Consider the following 18,702-nt stretch of genomic DNA (forward strand, 5'->3'; position numbering starts at 1 on the left):
TCTGCCCATCGCCAAGGGTGAGCCCAGATCCCCCTATAGAGGAAACTGCCTCCTGTATCTGCCACCTCATTCCATCAGTCACTATACTCGATTCAAGGAGGGATAAGACATCTTCAGATGAGCTACAAATCAATGTAGGGTTAAGCATAATTCCTTCTTAATCTTAATCTTTCATCTCGCTAAGACTATTCAATGCTTGCTTTGTGTTAGTGGATGGCCCTTTTCAATGACTTCCCCTCAGTGCCCAAAGCAAAGTGCAATATGCCTTGCTTGGATGAGAACTCCATGCAACACCTTTACGATGAAGTAGAACGCACTTTCTCAGATGAGTGCACAATTGCCACATGTGATAATCCCGGTACATACACGCGCTTGTCCGCAGCCTCACAACATAATCAGACATCCATAAGCATGACCACTCTTCCCAGATCGGCCTCTGTAATAGTCGCTGCATTTAAACAATTACTGCTAACGAGTCCTTATTACCCCGCTCGCCCTGCCCCTCCCCTTGATCCTGGCTTCTAATTGCTACTGCTGTTACTGAGCAGGTCTCTGCATAGTTATTAGACAGGAATCATTGCAAGCACACGCAGCCACACCGTGAAACGCACACAGTTCAATGCCACCGTCACTGTACCCTGGTGTTTGTCGGCAGGGAGTAGGTTGTGTATGTAGTGTGCGAATGTGTACTGTTGTGAGCAACTCTCTTAGCGATTGGGCGGTCTGTTTATCCTCCTGTAGTGACGACCTGTCAGAAACACGGCGAACCTTACAACATGTCTGCCCGCCTACTAAATCACCTAATGACTAGCTAGCTGAGAGAGAAAAACCTGCGGCTTTAATGAGGACGGATATAGTGGCCCCGCTGTCTTTGCTAGTATCTCCTCTTTCAAGCCACTGCAGATGTGAAAGGCGGGGAACAGTGGCTCTCACATCACCACGTTTGTGTGAATGGCTTATGTTTCTCTGCTGAAGGAAACAAGGGAGGATTCATGTGTGGATAGAGAGATAGATAGATAGATAGATAGATAGATAGATAGATAGATAGATAGATAGATAGATAGATAGATAGATAGATAGATAGATAGATAGGTAGATAGGTAGATAGGTAGATAGATAGATGGATACTGTAGCAATTGTTATGATATTTTCAGACGCTGAAGTTGACATTAGTAGACATGTGCGTGTGAATTTTGGTGATGAGTCATAGCACGTTTGTGTCATTAAACGATGTTTGGCTTATGTACATTTAGAGTTATGTTCAAGCACAACTGTAGATCCAGATCGAGCCAGATCGAGCCAGATCGTTCCAGATCGACCCAGATCGATCCAGATAGATCCAGATAGATCGATCGATTGATCGATCCAGATAGATCGATAGATCAAGATAGATCAATAGAGCGGAATAGGACTAGATCCAGATTAGAGGTTGACATTTTTTCGGGAATCCTTCATTTCAGTAATATTTTGTCTTTAATCACGGGATTGGGTCAGGACAGGATAAAAAGATGATAGGAGCAGACCGGAGAGAGATTATCCAATAGGAGGAAGCAGTACAGGAGAGGGAGACATTCTGAATGGGAGCAGGATGGGAGTCATTTTCACCGGGGATTTTTTTTTTTTTACTATGATCCGGGACTGGGACTGGACGGGATTCTTTCTGTGGGAGTGGGATGGGACGGGAGTGGAAATCTACTCCCGTGCCACCCTCTAATCCAGGATTGTGTTCACAAAAGATTAAAATCCAAAATATAAACAAGTTTTCTCTGTCGAAGTAACCTCCCTGGAGTCTGACACACTTTCCCAGGCTCCTCTGCCACTCCTTCATGTACTCCTGGAAGGATTCTTTCAGGATTCTCAGCAACGTTATTGTCATAACCATCTTTAAATATTCCACATCTTCAAAATGGGTCCCCTTGATGAATTTTTGAGATCGGGAATCATAAAGAAAGAATACAGAGTCAGGTCTGATGAGTTACAAGGTTCCTACGGTGTTTTTCTCATCCAGGAACTGTAGGATGCTCGGGGCATTGCAGCCGCGTTGTCACGGTTCCAGTTGCTCATCTGGCCCACATTGACAGAGAACTTCAGTATCTTTTGTGACAGCAGTCCAGGATTTTTTCTTGGTTCAGGGTAAATTTATGCAGGGGTTTGACGGCTCTTGGATGTTGCACGCTGTCTGATCTGATTTCCCTTTTTATCTACCATGCAGTAGCTCACGTCTATGCTCATTCTTTTTTTAAATTATGCACACACACGCACACAAAACTGCCCAAAAATCCTGTGTTGAATGCCAATGGCATTGGGAATACAGTATCCGCACGTGGAAACTTACTGTAATCACATGATATGGTAGGATTGCACTGTACAGGTTATGTACCAAACCTTTGCACTTTCAAATGTAACCACACATTCCTTGAGTACAAAACTGTGGATTTTACATGAAAAGTCATGTAGCTATGTTATCATCAGAAGTGTTTTGAATGGGAAATATAGGAAGGATAAGTGTATCAAAAGGTAAAATGCATGGATGGATGCAATGTTATACTTAAACAAGTGTTGAGATGATAAATTGATTAATACTGTCTTAAAATGTATAATACAAGATGTAGCCAGTTTGGACAAGGTACGGCTTCAGTTTCACACCGTTTGCAGAGGTCTCGTTCAAAAAGTTGTTTTTTGGAGTCTAACTAACGGAAAGTCAAAGATAAGAATCGATGCTTACACTTTAAGGTCTGACAAAGTCACAACTTTACTGTTTACTGTGTTTAATACACATTTGGTTCAGTGCTTTTCCACTCAAGTCCTTGTCATTGTTCTGTGCTTGTTATTCTTTCATTCTTTTTGATTATTTTCCTTCTTTGGCTTAGTTTCACGCTAATTTGCAAATAGTTTTCAGTCTGCTCATCTTCCATTGATGCTAAGCATTATCTTTGTCTTTTATACACCCCTCCAGAGGACCTGTTACCATTTGGCTTCCCCAGCATCGATATGGGCCCTCAGCTGAAGGTGGTAGAGCGCACAAGGACGGCCACCATGCTGTGTGCCGCCAGCGGGATCCCCGACCCAGAGATCTCCTGGTTCAAGGACTTTCTGCCCATTGAACCCAGCACCAGCCAAGGCCGCATCAAACAGCTCCGATCAGGTGAGAAATTTCCAACCTATTCAGTTTTTACAAAAAGCAAATAAAACTGCATTTAAGGCTTAGCAATGCTATCGTATAAAATCCCCGTTGCTCTAAATTTGGCGATTATCATGCTTTATTTGTGATTATGATTGAGAGATTACATGCTCCTCTCTGACACTGTGGGGATTTACAACCTTTTCAAAGCCAATTTTATGAATTTGCTTAATTCTGCAGCCAAGGGGAAAGTCGTTGTTTTTAATCAACATTTGGGACTTTCCTGTACTTAATAGTCCACATAATATTTGAAGCACAGAACTCAGATGTGCCACGAACCAATTCATGCCTCACAAACTCACTAAATTAAACATGCATCACAGAAACAGCTCAAAACCAAAGAATATGGAGTCAAGTGGATTTGATATTGAAATGATACACGTCTTATCCATTACTCACACTGAAGTCACGTCAAATGAAAGAATGTTTGCTTTTGGAGAACACGTGTGTATTGACAGGCAGATGGAGGGATGGACATTTTGCACTAAAGACAGTTTGCTCAGCTTTGTTTGTGCTCCTCTGCGGAGACCGCACAGTCTCTCCTGGAATAAGCAGACAAGCATTCCTCAGCTATTTTCCCTCAGCTGTCCTCGGGGGTAATGAAAGTGATGGTGAGGCAAAATCATTTTGCTGTAGCTCAAACCCACGTTCTCCGGGCTCATCTGTGCCGCCGGCCTCGCTATCTCACCGCTGTCGGCCGACATACTTCACTGATCACTCTTGCCCTTTGTCAACCTTTCATCTGCAATCTCTATTTGTACGACTGCGGCTTCGAGAACTTCCAAACATTTCTTCAACAAGTGACCTGATCTAAAAGTGATCTGGCTTTCAAATGATTGACCTGAACGGATGTAACAGCGCAGCTGCGTACCAAGTGATCGCACTGTTAGGAAATTCGAATTGCTCATCCACGTCACTGAAGTTTTAATGTTGCTAATCCATTCACAGATTTTTAATGAACGGCCTCCAAAGTCAAACACAAACTGTTCCATCCCTATTTGTTGTTTTACTACAGGAAATGAAAATAATCAGAGCTAAACTGTCGTCATCATAATATCTTTATAATGGTCAAATTTTTAAGTAACATTTCCTGACATTAACTGTCGTTTAAGCATAAAATAAATTAATGGTCATTAACATTCTCTGTCACACCAGCGTAAAAATAAGGCAAGGCATCGGCGCATGTCCGCTGTCTCTTCCGTACCCCGCTGATGAATATTTCCCCTGGCCGAATTTTTGTTCCCAGTCTGTCCCCGATTCCCCTCCACAATTTCCTTTCAAAACGTCCTTGTACCCAACTCTCCAGTATGGCACAATATCGATACCTTGTGGCCACAAATTTGTATTTTGTGGACATTTTACACATGTTTCGTTTCTCCAAATGAGCATTTTTTATTTTTGCAAACATTACAGTATATCAATTTTGTGGACACAATTCACATTTTCCCCTCATGTCAATGTTTAGTCAAGAATGAAAATAGGTTATAAGCACATAAAGATCCATACAGAAAATCCCACATTTCAGAGCTGCTTCTCACACCCTGTGAAGTAGCACCAATCTTCAGCTGGTGGGAAAAAAAGTGTAAAAAACTAAAAACACTCCACCCTTAAGTTGTTCATGAGTGTAAGGATGTCAGTCTGCTTCTTCTCTTATCAGTCCTTGTTAACAAGCCAAAGTCAAAATAGCTAAAGAAAAAGCAAAGCCGGCAGCCAGCATTCAGTTAGTCCTCTCCTGCTTAGCATCCTCCTGCGCAGGCTTGGGGAGTAACGGAATACATGTACCACCGTTACGTAATCAGATTACAAAATAGTGAAACTGTATTCCATTACAGTTACAGGAAAACACATGTGTTCAGATTACAGGTACATTTATTAAAAATGGGGATTACTTAGAGGGATTACAATTTCTACAATGAGAGAGAGAGTGTGAAAGAGGGCGAGAGAGAGAGAGAGAGTAGGACAGAGCGAAAGGGAGAGGGAGAGAGAGAGAGAGGCACAGAGCGAGAGAGAGCGCGTGCACGCCCGCGCGAGTGGGACCATTGCTACATGTCGGGGAGGTGGGAACGAACAAACTGATTAGTCGTGTCCTCCACACGCGGGCAGTTTGAAAAAGCTTCACGGACGGGAGGAGGAAATGCCGACCGGTATTCACTGAAACTTACTCGGAGCAAAAGTTTGAACTGAGAGTCCAGCGGCATGCTACGCGCTGTAGCTTCTTGCTAGCTAGCCCGCTAGCCTACAACCATAATGTGAGTTACACCTTCCAAACAAATCTTCTATCTATCTATCTATCTATCTATCTATCTATCTATCTATCTATCTATCTATCTATCTATCTATCTATCTATCTATCTATCTATCTATCTATCTATCTATCTATCTATCTATCTATCTATCTATCTGTCTATCTGTCTATCAAACTCAATCAATCAATCAATATCCTACATGCTTTTCAATTACACAAGGATTTTTGCTATTTGTAGGCTGCCCGGGTCCCTATCACCCGCAAATAGCAGGGGCACATTGTATAGAATATATATTGTGGTGATATTTATTTTTATTTTGTCTTCATGAGCATACTCAATATTGGAGTAATCCAAAAGTAATCCAGTTGCATTACTTTAATATTATGTTGGATTACGTTACTAACTACATTTTTTTAGCAGGTAACTTGTAACTGTAACGGATGACATTTTACAAGTAACCCTCCCAACCCTGCTCCTGCGGTACGCTGAGGTCTCACGCAATATTCTGCCATCTCACATGTGCTTAATCATCTACTGTGGTATATTTCATCTCATCTTGTCCGATAGTTATTTGGGCCTTTGTTGGGAGTTACCCAGACATGACATTTCTTCACAAGTGCAGCATGTTAGTCCAAGTATCACTCTGATGAAAGAGCATCAAGACAAATTGCAACGTACGATTCGGTGTGAGGTTTAATGGGATTTCAACTCAACAAAAGCGCGACAGAGCTTAGCAACAAAATGCGCTGTATAATGAACCAAACGCTGCAGTGAGATGCCTTAGAGGAAATCAATTACACCTGAGCGATGCACAAAATAGTGGCACAATGTTGTGTGGATGACGCTCCTTTACGATCACTTAAATGAGGGCACCTTCCAAGCTCTGCCTCTGATTTGGGAGACTGCTGCCAGCTCTCACTGGATCACAGCCAGGGGTGTGTTTGGGGACATAAATGTTGTTTTCCTTTGCTCTCTTTTCCTTTGTTGAAACGTGGAAATATTCCTGTGCTTTTTGTGGGTGAGGATGAAAAATGAGTTTGGAGATAACTGCACCCTATTTTAGAAAGATTCCATACTTCCAGAAATAGACTTGCAATCAATTTCTGTCCCTCAAGGCACAAAGTACATTAACGTATTCCATCGGGCTAATTATCGAACTCCATTGTGCCCTTTTCAGGGCTGAAAATGTTCCCTAGCTGTAAAAGTCAAGTGTCAAGGGTACATAAACAGTGCCTTTGAGGATTTTTGTTGTTTTCCGAAGGACAAACCCTTAATGACATAGCCTTAATCCATTTATGGGAACATAGCAGTGGAGGGTCTTGCGTTTGGTACTTGGGCCTTCAGCGGGGATATACCCAACTTAATCCCCCTCTTAAGACCCCCACGATCACGGCATCATTATAGAAAGCATGAATACTATATAAAAGCACAATATCACAACATGTTACTATGCCAGGTATAACTGGAGCAGATAAAAATACATTTTCATCTATTTAAAAGTGTCCTCCCAATTACCATATGTTACTAGGCGCATAGGCTCAAATTGTTTCCCCCCTCATCTCTCTCCACCCTTTCTCATGTTTACCTTTTTTCCCATTGAAGAAACTGAAAAAAAAAATCTGTCTCCCTGTTGGTCATTCCTATTTTTCATGTTTCTTAGACGTGTTGGGACTGAGAAGACAGACTCCTTGTGTGTTTTTACATACTTGGCCAATAAAGATGATTCTGGTAACATGACAAAACCAAAGCATTTATTCAAATATGTGTTGCCTGTTGAAGTTGGCTGTAACAGTTTTTGCTATCACCAACCAATCAGAGGATGGACATTTTCTGATATCAAAGGCCAACTCTGGCCCGATGAGAACATTTTTGAATTGGTTAAATAAACAGTCCCATTGCTAAAAGTTTTAGTGACATTGGACCAGCACGTGATTCTGAAGGCCCTTGGCAAATTACACTGACATGGTAGCACGTAGAAGCTGAAATCTGATTAGACAAAAAAAAAAAAACACATCTAAAATCCAAATGCTCATACAGGAAGCAGTGCAGCTCACTGAATGTACTGTGGGAATAAATGAACTAAATTTACTAAGGAGCTTTTCAGAAAAATGCTTATAGGTCATCAACGGATCCATCTCACTCTCTTTCTTGTTTTTCTACCACCTGGCTCACTAGTTCCGGGTGAGGTGAAGCATGACAATCTATCTGTCAGTATATGGCATGAGAGACTAAGAGTCGCCGAGTTTACCAAGGCACTTAACGGACTCTGACGCCCGCGGCCAAGCAGATGGCCTCCAATATGGCCCCGGAGGTTGACTGCTGGGTAATGGATAGACCTGCCTTACCTAAGAATTGTGGCGTGAGTAAAGGTTGGGCAAAGTTGGAAAGTGGCAAGACTCAGAGACTGTAGGACGTTGTTTTATTGGATACTAGATAGTAAACAAATAAGGCTATTTTATTATTTTTGACAAAACCTACTTGACGAAATTATTAGTAGCCTTTGGTATGTTAACAAGGAGAGTCAACTCAATTTTATTTATAGAGCACTTGAAATCCAACCCTAGCTGAAACAGAGTGATGGACATAATAAAAATCAAAGATCCAACATGAGACAATTAAGCCTAACACAACTTGAAAACAGTGACACAATAACAAAGTTAAAAACAATAAAAACAAATAGGACACATAAACAAGTGCAGAGTATCATGCTGTGTTGAAAGCAAAGGAATAAAAATGGGTTTTAAGGCACCCTTCGAAAATGTGCACCGGGAGGACATCACATAGTTTGAGACCAGCAATAGAAAAAGTGCTATCCCCATATGAACTTTCACTTAGACTGTGGTACCTCCAGGAGCAATTGGTCAGCTGACCCGAGGAAGCAGGCAGGAGTTTAGGGATGGAACAGCTCAGAGAGGTAAAGTGGGGCAAGAGAAGCCATTACATGACTTGGAAAGAAGTGAGGTTTTGCCCAACAGCAGAATCAGGAGGCTTGATATATTTTTATTTTTTTGGGGGGTTGTCAATGCGATAAAAAAATAAATCCTCCACAACAGTGACTTGGTGAAAAACTAAAACATCTATTACCACTTTCCTATTATCAAGCAGAAAATGGAAAACATATATTCAATGCAGGAGATGGCAGAGGTGTCCAAACTGGCGAATGGGGTCCATTTGCAGCCGACCATCCATTTTTCAGTAGCCTGCGCCATATCCGAAAATTGACATTTGACATGGCCCAAAAGGCTAGCTAAAACGCACACATGCACACACACACACACGCACACACACACACACACACACACACACACACACACACACACACACACACACACACACACACACACACACACACACACACACAAACTACTCCTACATTTTGCACTTGTTTTGGTTCTGAACGTGGAGATGGGATTTGTTTGCTTTTCGGTATGGGTGTGGATTTGTCTAGTGGGATACAGAGCCAAGGCTACCCCAAAATCTTTAAAATCCTAAACTATTTGCCTTATCACCTTTAACAGAAAGCTCTTATGTAGCAATTTTTCCCAAAATAACTAAAAAATATGAACAATATATAATTGCTTTCTTGATTGATTTCTACATGTTTAATACATTAATGTCAAATAATTTTAAAGCACCCTTTCATCCTTCCATTTCTTTTATGCAACCCTCTAATGAAAAGGTTTTACCGGGAAGCCTTCTCCACTTACTTTTACATATAGGGGAGGACCATAAATCACAATCAGTCAATCAATTATCCAAACAAATTACAATAATCATAAGTAACACCCATATACAGTATCTATTTGAGAAATTATATTAAATCAAAATGATATTATCCCATCAATGTAGCCTGTAAACATATGTTTAATGGCAAGGTAAGCAAAACACCCATATTCCTTGCCCAAACAGTACAACCGTTACCCTTGCTATACATGGGTGACCCTTGACCTCACTATCTGGTAACACACCTTCTCACTATCATTATATTTGCTTTCCTACATGGTGACATTGCCGAGTACGCCTTTAGTCTAAAAAAAGAAAAAAAATCAATTTATGCTGTTTTTTAACAGGTCATATGCTTTAGCTGAACACGTGTAGCCACAGCCAGGGACATGCCTTAGCATAGCACTGGTCAAGAGGTCATACTTAACTCATTCACTGCCATTGACGGCTATTGACGTCAAAAAATCATTTTAACTATTTCTATTAGTTTCACTTTTTTTTCACGTTTGTTAACAAGAGTATAAAAACCTATAATTAGTTTTACTGTACATTTAGAACAGATATACAATTTGTGATTAATCGTGAGTTAACTACTGAAGTCATGCGATTAATTACAATTAAAAAATTTAATCGTCTGACACCCCTAATTTGTTATAATCTTTTCTTCTTTTTATTAGGGGCATCAGGCGATTAAATTTTTTAAATTGTAATTAATCACATGACTTCACTAATTAACTCACGATTAATGACAAATTTTCTCTGTTCTAAATGTACAGTAAAAAAATGTCTAGGTTTTCATACTCTTGTTAACAAAAGTAGAAAAAAAAAGTGAAACTAATAAATAGTTACAATTAATTTTTGACCTCAATGGCAGTGAATGAGTTAATAGAGATGGACCAAATGATGATAAAAAGTGTGTTGTCTTGGGAAGCTATAGCTTGACATGAGTCTGACATTTAAAAGACAAAAAACAAGCTCACAATAAATTAAACATGACAAAATAACACTATTTAAACACAAACTGGTAGAAGTCGCAGAAATAATGTCCAAAAAGCATAACAAAGTGAACGAAAAGCAACTGTGGCTATTGTTTACAATTACAGGAGCTCTCATGGTTGTTATCGCGTGAACCCCCGTGATCTTGTGGTCTCGCAGGTGTAGCTTTCCCGACAACTCACGTACCGCATTCTGTGTTACGTACGGACACCGCTCCGTGTCCGTACCGCAGTCGGCGAGAAACTGGCGTTACATTTTGTTTTACAAAAAGCATTAGCGCGAATATTTTAGTCTTCCAGTGTTCACATAATGACTCTTATTTAAGATATCATAATCAAGTGATTCAATGGTGTGAAGTTACTATTCTTCTACTAATAGATGTTAGCATCCAACCTTCCCCAGTTGACTCCAGGTGTCCCTTTTGAACCGGTACAGCTATCACTTGAAGCTGTATCATTTCAGCCAGATAGTCATGATACACCTTCCACCATTTTCCTGCAACTGGGTTGACAGAGATCATATCTCAGTCTGGCTCTTTAAGCAGCTTACTTTTCCATTTCTATTTCCTCGACTTTCTCTTTTTGTCGGTCATCCTTAAACTGACTTGCATTGTGATTGACCGCTGCTCGTTTGTGTATGCGCAGTATGCACCCACCGTGACCTTTGCACCAGACAAGAGTTGTGTTCTTTATGTCTGTCTCACCGCTGATTGTATTCCTGACTATACTTCATTTCTGAAAAAGATCTGATTTCTTAATCCTGTTCATCACAATCTTTCTCTGAATTGTGAGCAAAAGGAAGAAAACGAAGAAAAACAGGAGCCATGAGCTGTTTTTCTTTCATGTGTTTGGAAGAAGAAGAAAAAAAGGACTCAGGTAGATGATTGATTTCGCTTGCTGAGCCTCAGCTCAAAAAGTTGAGACCAAAATGTCTGAAACAAATCAAACTTGATCTCCCTTGAAGAATGATGCATAAAGGCACCGCAATACCCACTTGCAAGATATTAGAACTCATCTGATTAGTTCTTTTGGTTGATTAAATCATGTACAAGTTGAATGCAATGGAAAACGACACAGAGTCCACCATTAGATGTAATGTTTTGTGACAGTTATCTTCTCTACACAGCAGTACTGCACTACATTTAATTTAAAAGGGAAATACGAGCAAAACGGTGTTCATTAAACCGACATTATGCAGCTGTTTTATCTCAGCTTGTAATACAGAGTAACACTCACTACAACATTCCACATCAGTATTTTGTGTAAGTCATGACTGCAACTAAACCTTAAAAAATGATATTTACTATGCAAATATTGCTACCAGTGCTTTAGAATGCTTTTGGATGAAGGCCAACAGCAGAAGGTGACCCTGCTTTAGTGAGAAACGGGGATCGGGACAGTTTGTTGGCCTTTTGATTTGCTGCAATTGGACCCGGATCACAAATTTTTACAGAAGCATTTGCCTCCACCAAGACAGAAACATTTGTCCCACTCTGAAATTAATGAAGGGCTACAAATGAGGATCTTATTGAAACACGATTGCTTTGCTCAGCAATTTAATCTTAAAATGGGCAAATCTCATAAATGGAAGTTTTTATTATACTATTAAAAAAAATTAAGACGAAAGCTAGCTATTATCACAATTATATTCTCACCTAAATAAAAAAATAAAAATCTATATTATAATAATACTTTAAAATAATATTTGACACCTCCAATTTTTTTTAGCTACACATAAGACATACATAATGGATATTATACTATTTAATCCATGTAAATGGTCCCAGTTGTCTTCTGCAATTGGTGTAAATATTGTGGTCATCATTACCTAACTGCGATCATTGGACCATATTTTAACCACGTCCCCCAAAAAATCAGGAAAATTGAAAGGGTGAAAACCAGTTTATCACTACGCACCCTTTTTTTTCATGCCCAGCGCAGGAATAGCTCAAAGCACATGGATGGTTCTTTCTTTGTTATTTTGCACTGTTGTGGGATGGAACGCAGATGACTCCCAGTCAATCGAAGAGGCTCCCATCATCCCCATTAAAAGCAGGGTGGTGAAAACACACACATTGCTTGACTTTATGAGAGCAGAAATCGACTCGCTGGGGTCCATGCATGAGATTAGTGCTCGTCAGCCATACTGAAATGCTCATACTTTAGTAGTCCATGTATATATATATATATATTTTATGTTTTAGTGTATATTTTGCTGTGAACTATAACTATATTTAACCAGCCTGAGGGATTTAATGTGCCTCACTGTATAATATGGTAAAGTTTGTGTGTGAATGCATTGGTATATGTCTATGACTGTGTGGGTTCCTTTTGTTCTGCAGTTAGTGTGTATATGAGGTGTGTATTTTGAATTGTTATGCTTTTTTTTATTTTTTAGCCTTTGCTCAGCGCAATGCAGCAGAGTGTAAACCCTGGTTATGTACTTCCTTCTCAGGCTTCATGTCAAAGTCGGTTTTGGATGAGATGAATGTGACACAGTAGGCTGCAAGAAAGAAAAAAAAAATCACTGCCGGTAATTCAAAAGGCCCGTTAGCAAGAGTGGGAATAAAGTAGCAGTAAGAATAGAACTCTTTGAAACCAGATGAAAAAAAGAACACCTGACAAATGTTGGGAATCATTTTAGTTTAGGGAGACACAGAAAGTAGGAGGATGAAAATTGAGGAAATAAGAGGCACACGGATGAGTTAAAGAGCATCATTGGCTTGTTGCTGTGGAGGTATGAAAGCAAAAGTGTAGAACTATGTCTCTTTAAAGTTTACAAAAAGTCATTCTGGGACTTCTTTTTAATTCACAAACTTTGTGCATTCATTTGGTGTGACATTGGTCACAGTCTATACAGCCCTGAGATATGAGTTTAATTGGTGATGTGACCATGCTTGTAACTCACAACACTTGTACCTCAAATCCTCTTTCACCATTGAAAAGAATGAAATGACATTTACCATTCCAGACTCCTTTCAAAAATAAATAAATAACTGTAATTTGTTTTTGTTTTATAAGGAAATGTTACCTTTATAATATTGTACGTTATAAACACACATATTACATAGTTATATATAGAATGTAAATGTTTAAACAGTTTGTGGGTCATAATTAATTCATTGTAACGCCTTCTGGTCTGTGTGACATGGCCACCGGAGGCAGTATAATACATTCATGATGATTCACAACTGCTGTGATTCAGTAAACTTCAGCAATATTATATTATATTAATATAATATTTTTTCACAAACAATAAATGGTACAGTATATATACATTGTTATATTGTAAGTCTACACATGTTGTTCCGATATCCATTCCTTAAAGCGTTATGTTTTGTTGTTGTTAGCATTTAGCTAAACGACAAGCTAAGCTAAGTCAAAGCTATGTGGTTGTTTTATTAAATACACAACATCTAACTTAATATATTTGTTTTATGTTTTGTTTGACAATAAACTTTAACCGGGAGTGGCATTAACTCATTCACTGCCATTGACGGCTATAAACGTCAAAAATTCATTTTAACTATTTCTATTAGTTTAACATTTTTTTCCCACTTTTTTTTAAAAAAGAGTATAAAAACCTAGAATTTTTTATTGTACATTTAGAACAGATATGAAATTTGTAATCAATCACAAGTTAACTACTGAAGTCATGCGATTAATCAAAAAAATAATAATAATTATCGCCTCTTGCCCCTAATTTTTAATAATCTTTTTTGTTTTCATTAATTTATGGCAGTGAATGAGTTTATTAGTTTGCAGTCTCTTTTTTGAAGAAATATTCTGCCATACCGCTGCTTCACCGCCACCATAGAGCATCTCAAATGTCAGTCAAATCAGCTGAACGATGGCTTTTAGTTAAAAAAATAAATAAATGACAGGTCACTTGTATCTCAAGCCACCTTTTATTTTTAAGGAAGGACAGAGTTGCCTCATATTTTTTGTACTCAGTTTAAACGTTGCCTCGCTACAAAAGAAATAGCAAAGCAGACTTAGATGGATGTCGAGGCGATAGAAGTAAAGATCCCTCAGGGTCACAATGTACAAGAAAAAGGAAAAAGGAAAAGAACAACAAACAGACACGAAGCATGTGATAGCCGGATGCCATGAAAAACGTCTTTGACTGAACATCATTCTTCCTTCTCTCATCCTTATCCCCTCAGGAGCTCTCCAGATCGAGAACAGCGAGGAAACCGACCAAGGGAAGTACGAGTGCGTGGCCACTAATTCTCAAGGTGTGCGCTACTCCTCGCCAGCCAACCTCTACGTGCGAGGTAGGGCCTGAAAACACAACATGCAACAAAAACGCACACACACGTAACTAGAGACAAAACACCATGAAATCACCACTGCTGAGGTGCTGTCGCCTTATAACCAAACACGTCTTTTCCATTACTGTGCTCTTTCAACAAGTACTACTAACCAACTCATTGTCTGCGGTACATGTTGATCTTGTTTGGTATTTCCCACCTTAACAAGTCCACCTTAAGCCGTGGTACGGTGGCAAACACACCACGGTTTAACTGCATGGAAACGTCACTGTCTATTAAAATCAATTTTCTACTTGAGGCTGTCCGACCTGAGGAGTTAGACCAGCGGTGGGCAAACGATAGCCTGAAGCCCGCTATGTTCTTTAATCCAATAATAATAATATCAGTGGTTGCTCAATTTTGTGTGTTTTTTCCACAACCTTGAAAACTAATTAGCTCATGTTGATCAAAAATGAGGAAAAAATACTTCAATAATGATTAAATTAAAACTCTTCACTGCTAGCTTTTTTAGAACATTTTCACGTTTTCAAGACCCACATATTGTGTTTGATTTTTGTATATACAGTGCATCAAGTCTACTAAATGAAAGGATAGACTCTCTCCTTTCGCCTTCCATTCTTATGTATGACGGCGTATTAGGGCCACTTATAAATATATATATTTTTTAGAGGGCGGGGGAGAAAAAAACTAGCAAATTTACGATTTTTTTCCCCGCAAATTTGCGCCTTTATAAAGTGGCAAATTTGCGGGTTTATAAAGTGGCAAATTTGCGAGAAAAAGACGTAGCGTAGCTATATTCTAATCATGTGAGGATTCGTTGGTGGTTAATGTGCGACTGTTTATAAAATGGAAAATGCAGTCGTTTCTCCCACTAACAAACTGTGCTGATCTCTTATATGAAATCTACTGGTGGTTGTGCATCAGTTAAAGTTGTTTACAAGTTAAAGTTTAGTATACTTGTCAATGACAGTGAATGAGTTTTCAAATCTACTGTGCATACAAGTAAAATGGAAACTGGGCCTAAATAATTTAATTGTCTAAAAACAAACAGCTCTTTAAGATGAAATGCAGATGTAGGAAGTAAAGCGCCAGTTGAATTGATTAATTTTACATAAAAGTTAAAGACAACTGAACTGTACTTGTGAAGTATGAGAGGGAGGCCACAAAACATTAGAGGTACCCGTACCACTTTGCTTAGTTAAAATTGTAGTTTTTTTTTTTAATCATTGGTTAATTAATCTATTCTAAATAATCAAATAAATATATTTTTGGGGGCTGGGGGTGGGTGTTCGGTGCCACTTTTTTTCAGACCCATATCAAGACAATTACTCAACTCTTGAGAAGTCACCGATATCAAGTACCAATACCACTTGTAGTTTTGAAAATTTCCCCCAAAAACAATGATATATTTGTAAAGAAAGATCTATATATACCAATATAGAACTTATTATTAAAATTCCATGAAATCAAAGAAAATGTTCTATTCTATTTTTTTATTTCTAGTTCCTGATTGTAAAAAGGCCACAAAATGACGGCCAATACTTGTATCGGCCGCCGTTGCGCGTACCGAAACCTTGAAAAAAGTCCTGGAATTGGTACTTGCCCATCCCTAAATTTTACATTGTAATTAGTTAGAATTCAATTACAAATACAACTATTTTAAAATGAGTTATTGTATAAAAAAATTTAAATAATAATCTTACATGTTTAACATTGCATTTTCCGCTAAATTGAAAATGTCTTTGAATAATTTATCTTTGTTTTTTTTGTTTTTTTGTTTTTTAACAGATGCTTTTGTAAACAAGAAGCCTAACAATATATAAGCCTATTAGCCACTGTCTACATCACTGGCGTCAGGCCAAAACCTTGTACCCCGAAAAACAACATGTTTTTTTTCAATCATTAACATTGTATCATCTGTGAATTTATCCACCGTGGGATAAATAAAGGTGTATGTTATCTTATCAAACAGAACAAGACATTTTGAACACTTTAGATTGGTCAACATTTTGCAATATTTCGTAAAAATGGCACCCACATGTATGGACTGACCAAAAGTATAGATTTTTGAAAAAATATGAAATATGCCAAATTTTTGAAATTTTGAGGTTTGGGCCCGAAGCCAGTGAAATATACAGTACGTTTATGTTTTTTATTTTTTTTTATTCTATCTTATCTACAAATAACCTGGCCCATCTGTCTATTTTAGAAATTAAATGAGGCCCCTGAGCATAAAAGTTTGCCCACCTCTGAGTTTGCCCATTACTGTACAAGGTCAATTAGATGTATTATTATGACTAAATTTTTGATGTCCAAAAAAAACCCCCCAAAAAACATTCCTGGCACCATTGTGCATCCGTTGAACCATTTCTAATGACTGTAGCATCTCGATTGTGTGTGTGTATGCGTGATTTTGTATGTGTGTGCGTGTGTGGCTCTGCGCAGGCCGTTTTTATTCTCTCTGTGTTTCCTCGTTCTCTCTCCTCACGTCATTGTGTTCCGCATCAACCCCCTTCCATCCCTCAGAGCTTCGAGAAGGTTGGTGTGCTCTCTCTTTTCTTTTGTTACTCCTTTGTTTCAGAAAGCTTCTCTTATTGAAACAGAGAGAAACAATCAAGAAAGAAAGAAAGAAAGAAAGAAAATCCTGAAAGACCACCGCACTCTATTTAGACTGTTAAAACCGTCTCCCAGATTCAGTTAATTTCTCCAAATCCGCTCTCCAGATTATACACAGCCAAATGCATTGACTGCTTTGTGAGGCCTTGTGTGCGGAACCCTCTCCCCCAATCGATGTTTTTTTTGCATGGTATGGTCCTGTTGTCATGCAGACCCAAGAATTGGACGATATAAAAGAGGTGATGTTTGCATGAAAGGAGCGAGAGAGAGAGAAAGAGAAAGAGAAAGAAGCACCGCTCGCACGTCATGAGCATGACGCACAGTGTTCCCAAACCCTCTGCGTTCTTATAAAACTTGTCTTGTTGTGTGCGTCTCCCCAACAACACCCCCCCCCCTGCTCTTCTGTGTCATTGCATCAACCTGACATTGCATCTTCTCCAGTTTTGCACTTGTTGCATCCAGTGGGAAACTTGCGCTTCCGGTCATACTCGCACGTCTGTTTGTTTGATTTAGCTCAAGCTGCTTGTGTTGGAATCGTTAGCTTAAGTCTGAATAGACGGGAAGGCATCTCCATTTCCATCTGTGTGTTGACATTGTGACCCTCATGTTCACTTTTACGTCGGCACCTTTAGTACTGTTAATTAGTGAAATGACATCATGAAATGGCAGTGCTTTTGCAGTGATGACTCATCCTCACAGTTATGATTTATTGTAATGTGAATTTGTGATTGGCCAGTGAGGTCTGTCATACATTACACAACAAGTGTCACCGGTTTTTGAAACCAAAAACTACTTCATGGATGCTGATTAATGTGAAGTGCTACCAGTTTGCTATGCTGAAATAACAAATTTGCTTAAATTACCTTTAATTAGGTTGTTAATAATGAATGATGTTGATGATATGCATGTATGCAAAGGCACTGATCATGTTGATAATTGTTCATGCTAATTATCAACAATAATTTAACAAGGTAGGAAACAGATAAATGAAAACTACAAGGCAATAGAAGAAGAAGCTAGTATTAGTAATGAAGTCGTAGTAATTTAATATAGATGTAAATACAGGGTGAACCACAAAAAAAAAACGGTCATCACCTGAACTTGAATTACTTTAGAAATAATTAATCAATTATTTTTATTTTTCAGATTTACCAAAAAGATTTAATGTTCTAAGAGTCTACCAAATTTGACCTTGGAGATGCCATGGACTACCGAGGAAAAGGAATTTATAGTTGAGGCATATTTTCGGCTGAAGTCTATCCACGCAGCTCAATTGCAATTCAAAGAACGGTTCGGATGTCGTGAATTTCCTGTCCACTCAGTGATCTACAGATGGGGCAACAAGTTCAGAACCCATGGGAGTGTGCATAACCTCAATTGCAAAGACACTAACAGACAATCACACTCTGGACGACCGAAATGATCAAGGACACCACACAAGGTTGCTGCAATCAGAGACTCTGTTGTCCGCAGCCCAAGCAAGTCCGAGCGGCGGCGAAGTCAGGAGCTTGGAATCAACCGGGAGTCTGTGCTGAGAATTTTGATGGCAGATCTATCTGTTAGTGTCTTTACCATTGAGGTTATGCACAGTCCCATGGGTTCTGAACTTGTTGACCCATCTGTAGATCATTGAGTGGACAGGAAATTCACGACATCCGAACCGTTCT

General features: G+C 39.0%; 1 protein-coding gene across 1 annotated transcript in view; it reads left to right on the forward strand.

Annotated features, from left to right (window-relative positions):
* The window catches only part of LOC147180980 (receptor-type tyrosine-protein phosphatase S-like), a 118,499-nt gene that overhangs the window by 48,708 nt on the left and 51,089 nt on the right, over positions 1-18,702 (forward strand). The window contains exons 5-6 of the mRNA XM_086075916.1: positions 2,957-3,145; positions 14,312-14,422. Coding sequence (XP_085932042.1) covers positions 2,957-3,145; positions 14,312-14,422 — 300 coding nt within the window. The remainder of the gene's footprint in view (positions 1-2,956; positions 3,146-14,311; positions 14,423-18,702) is intronic.

The sequence above is a fragment of the Leptonotus elevatus genome, chromosome 1, assembly GCF_054856555.1.
Source record: "Leptonotus elevatus isolate MCC_2025b chromosome 1, RoL_Lele_1.0, whole genome shotgun sequence".
Classification (NCBI taxonomy): domain Eukaryota; kingdom Metazoa; phylum Chordata; class Actinopteri; order Syngnathiformes; family Syngnathidae; genus Leptonotus; species Leptonotus elevatus.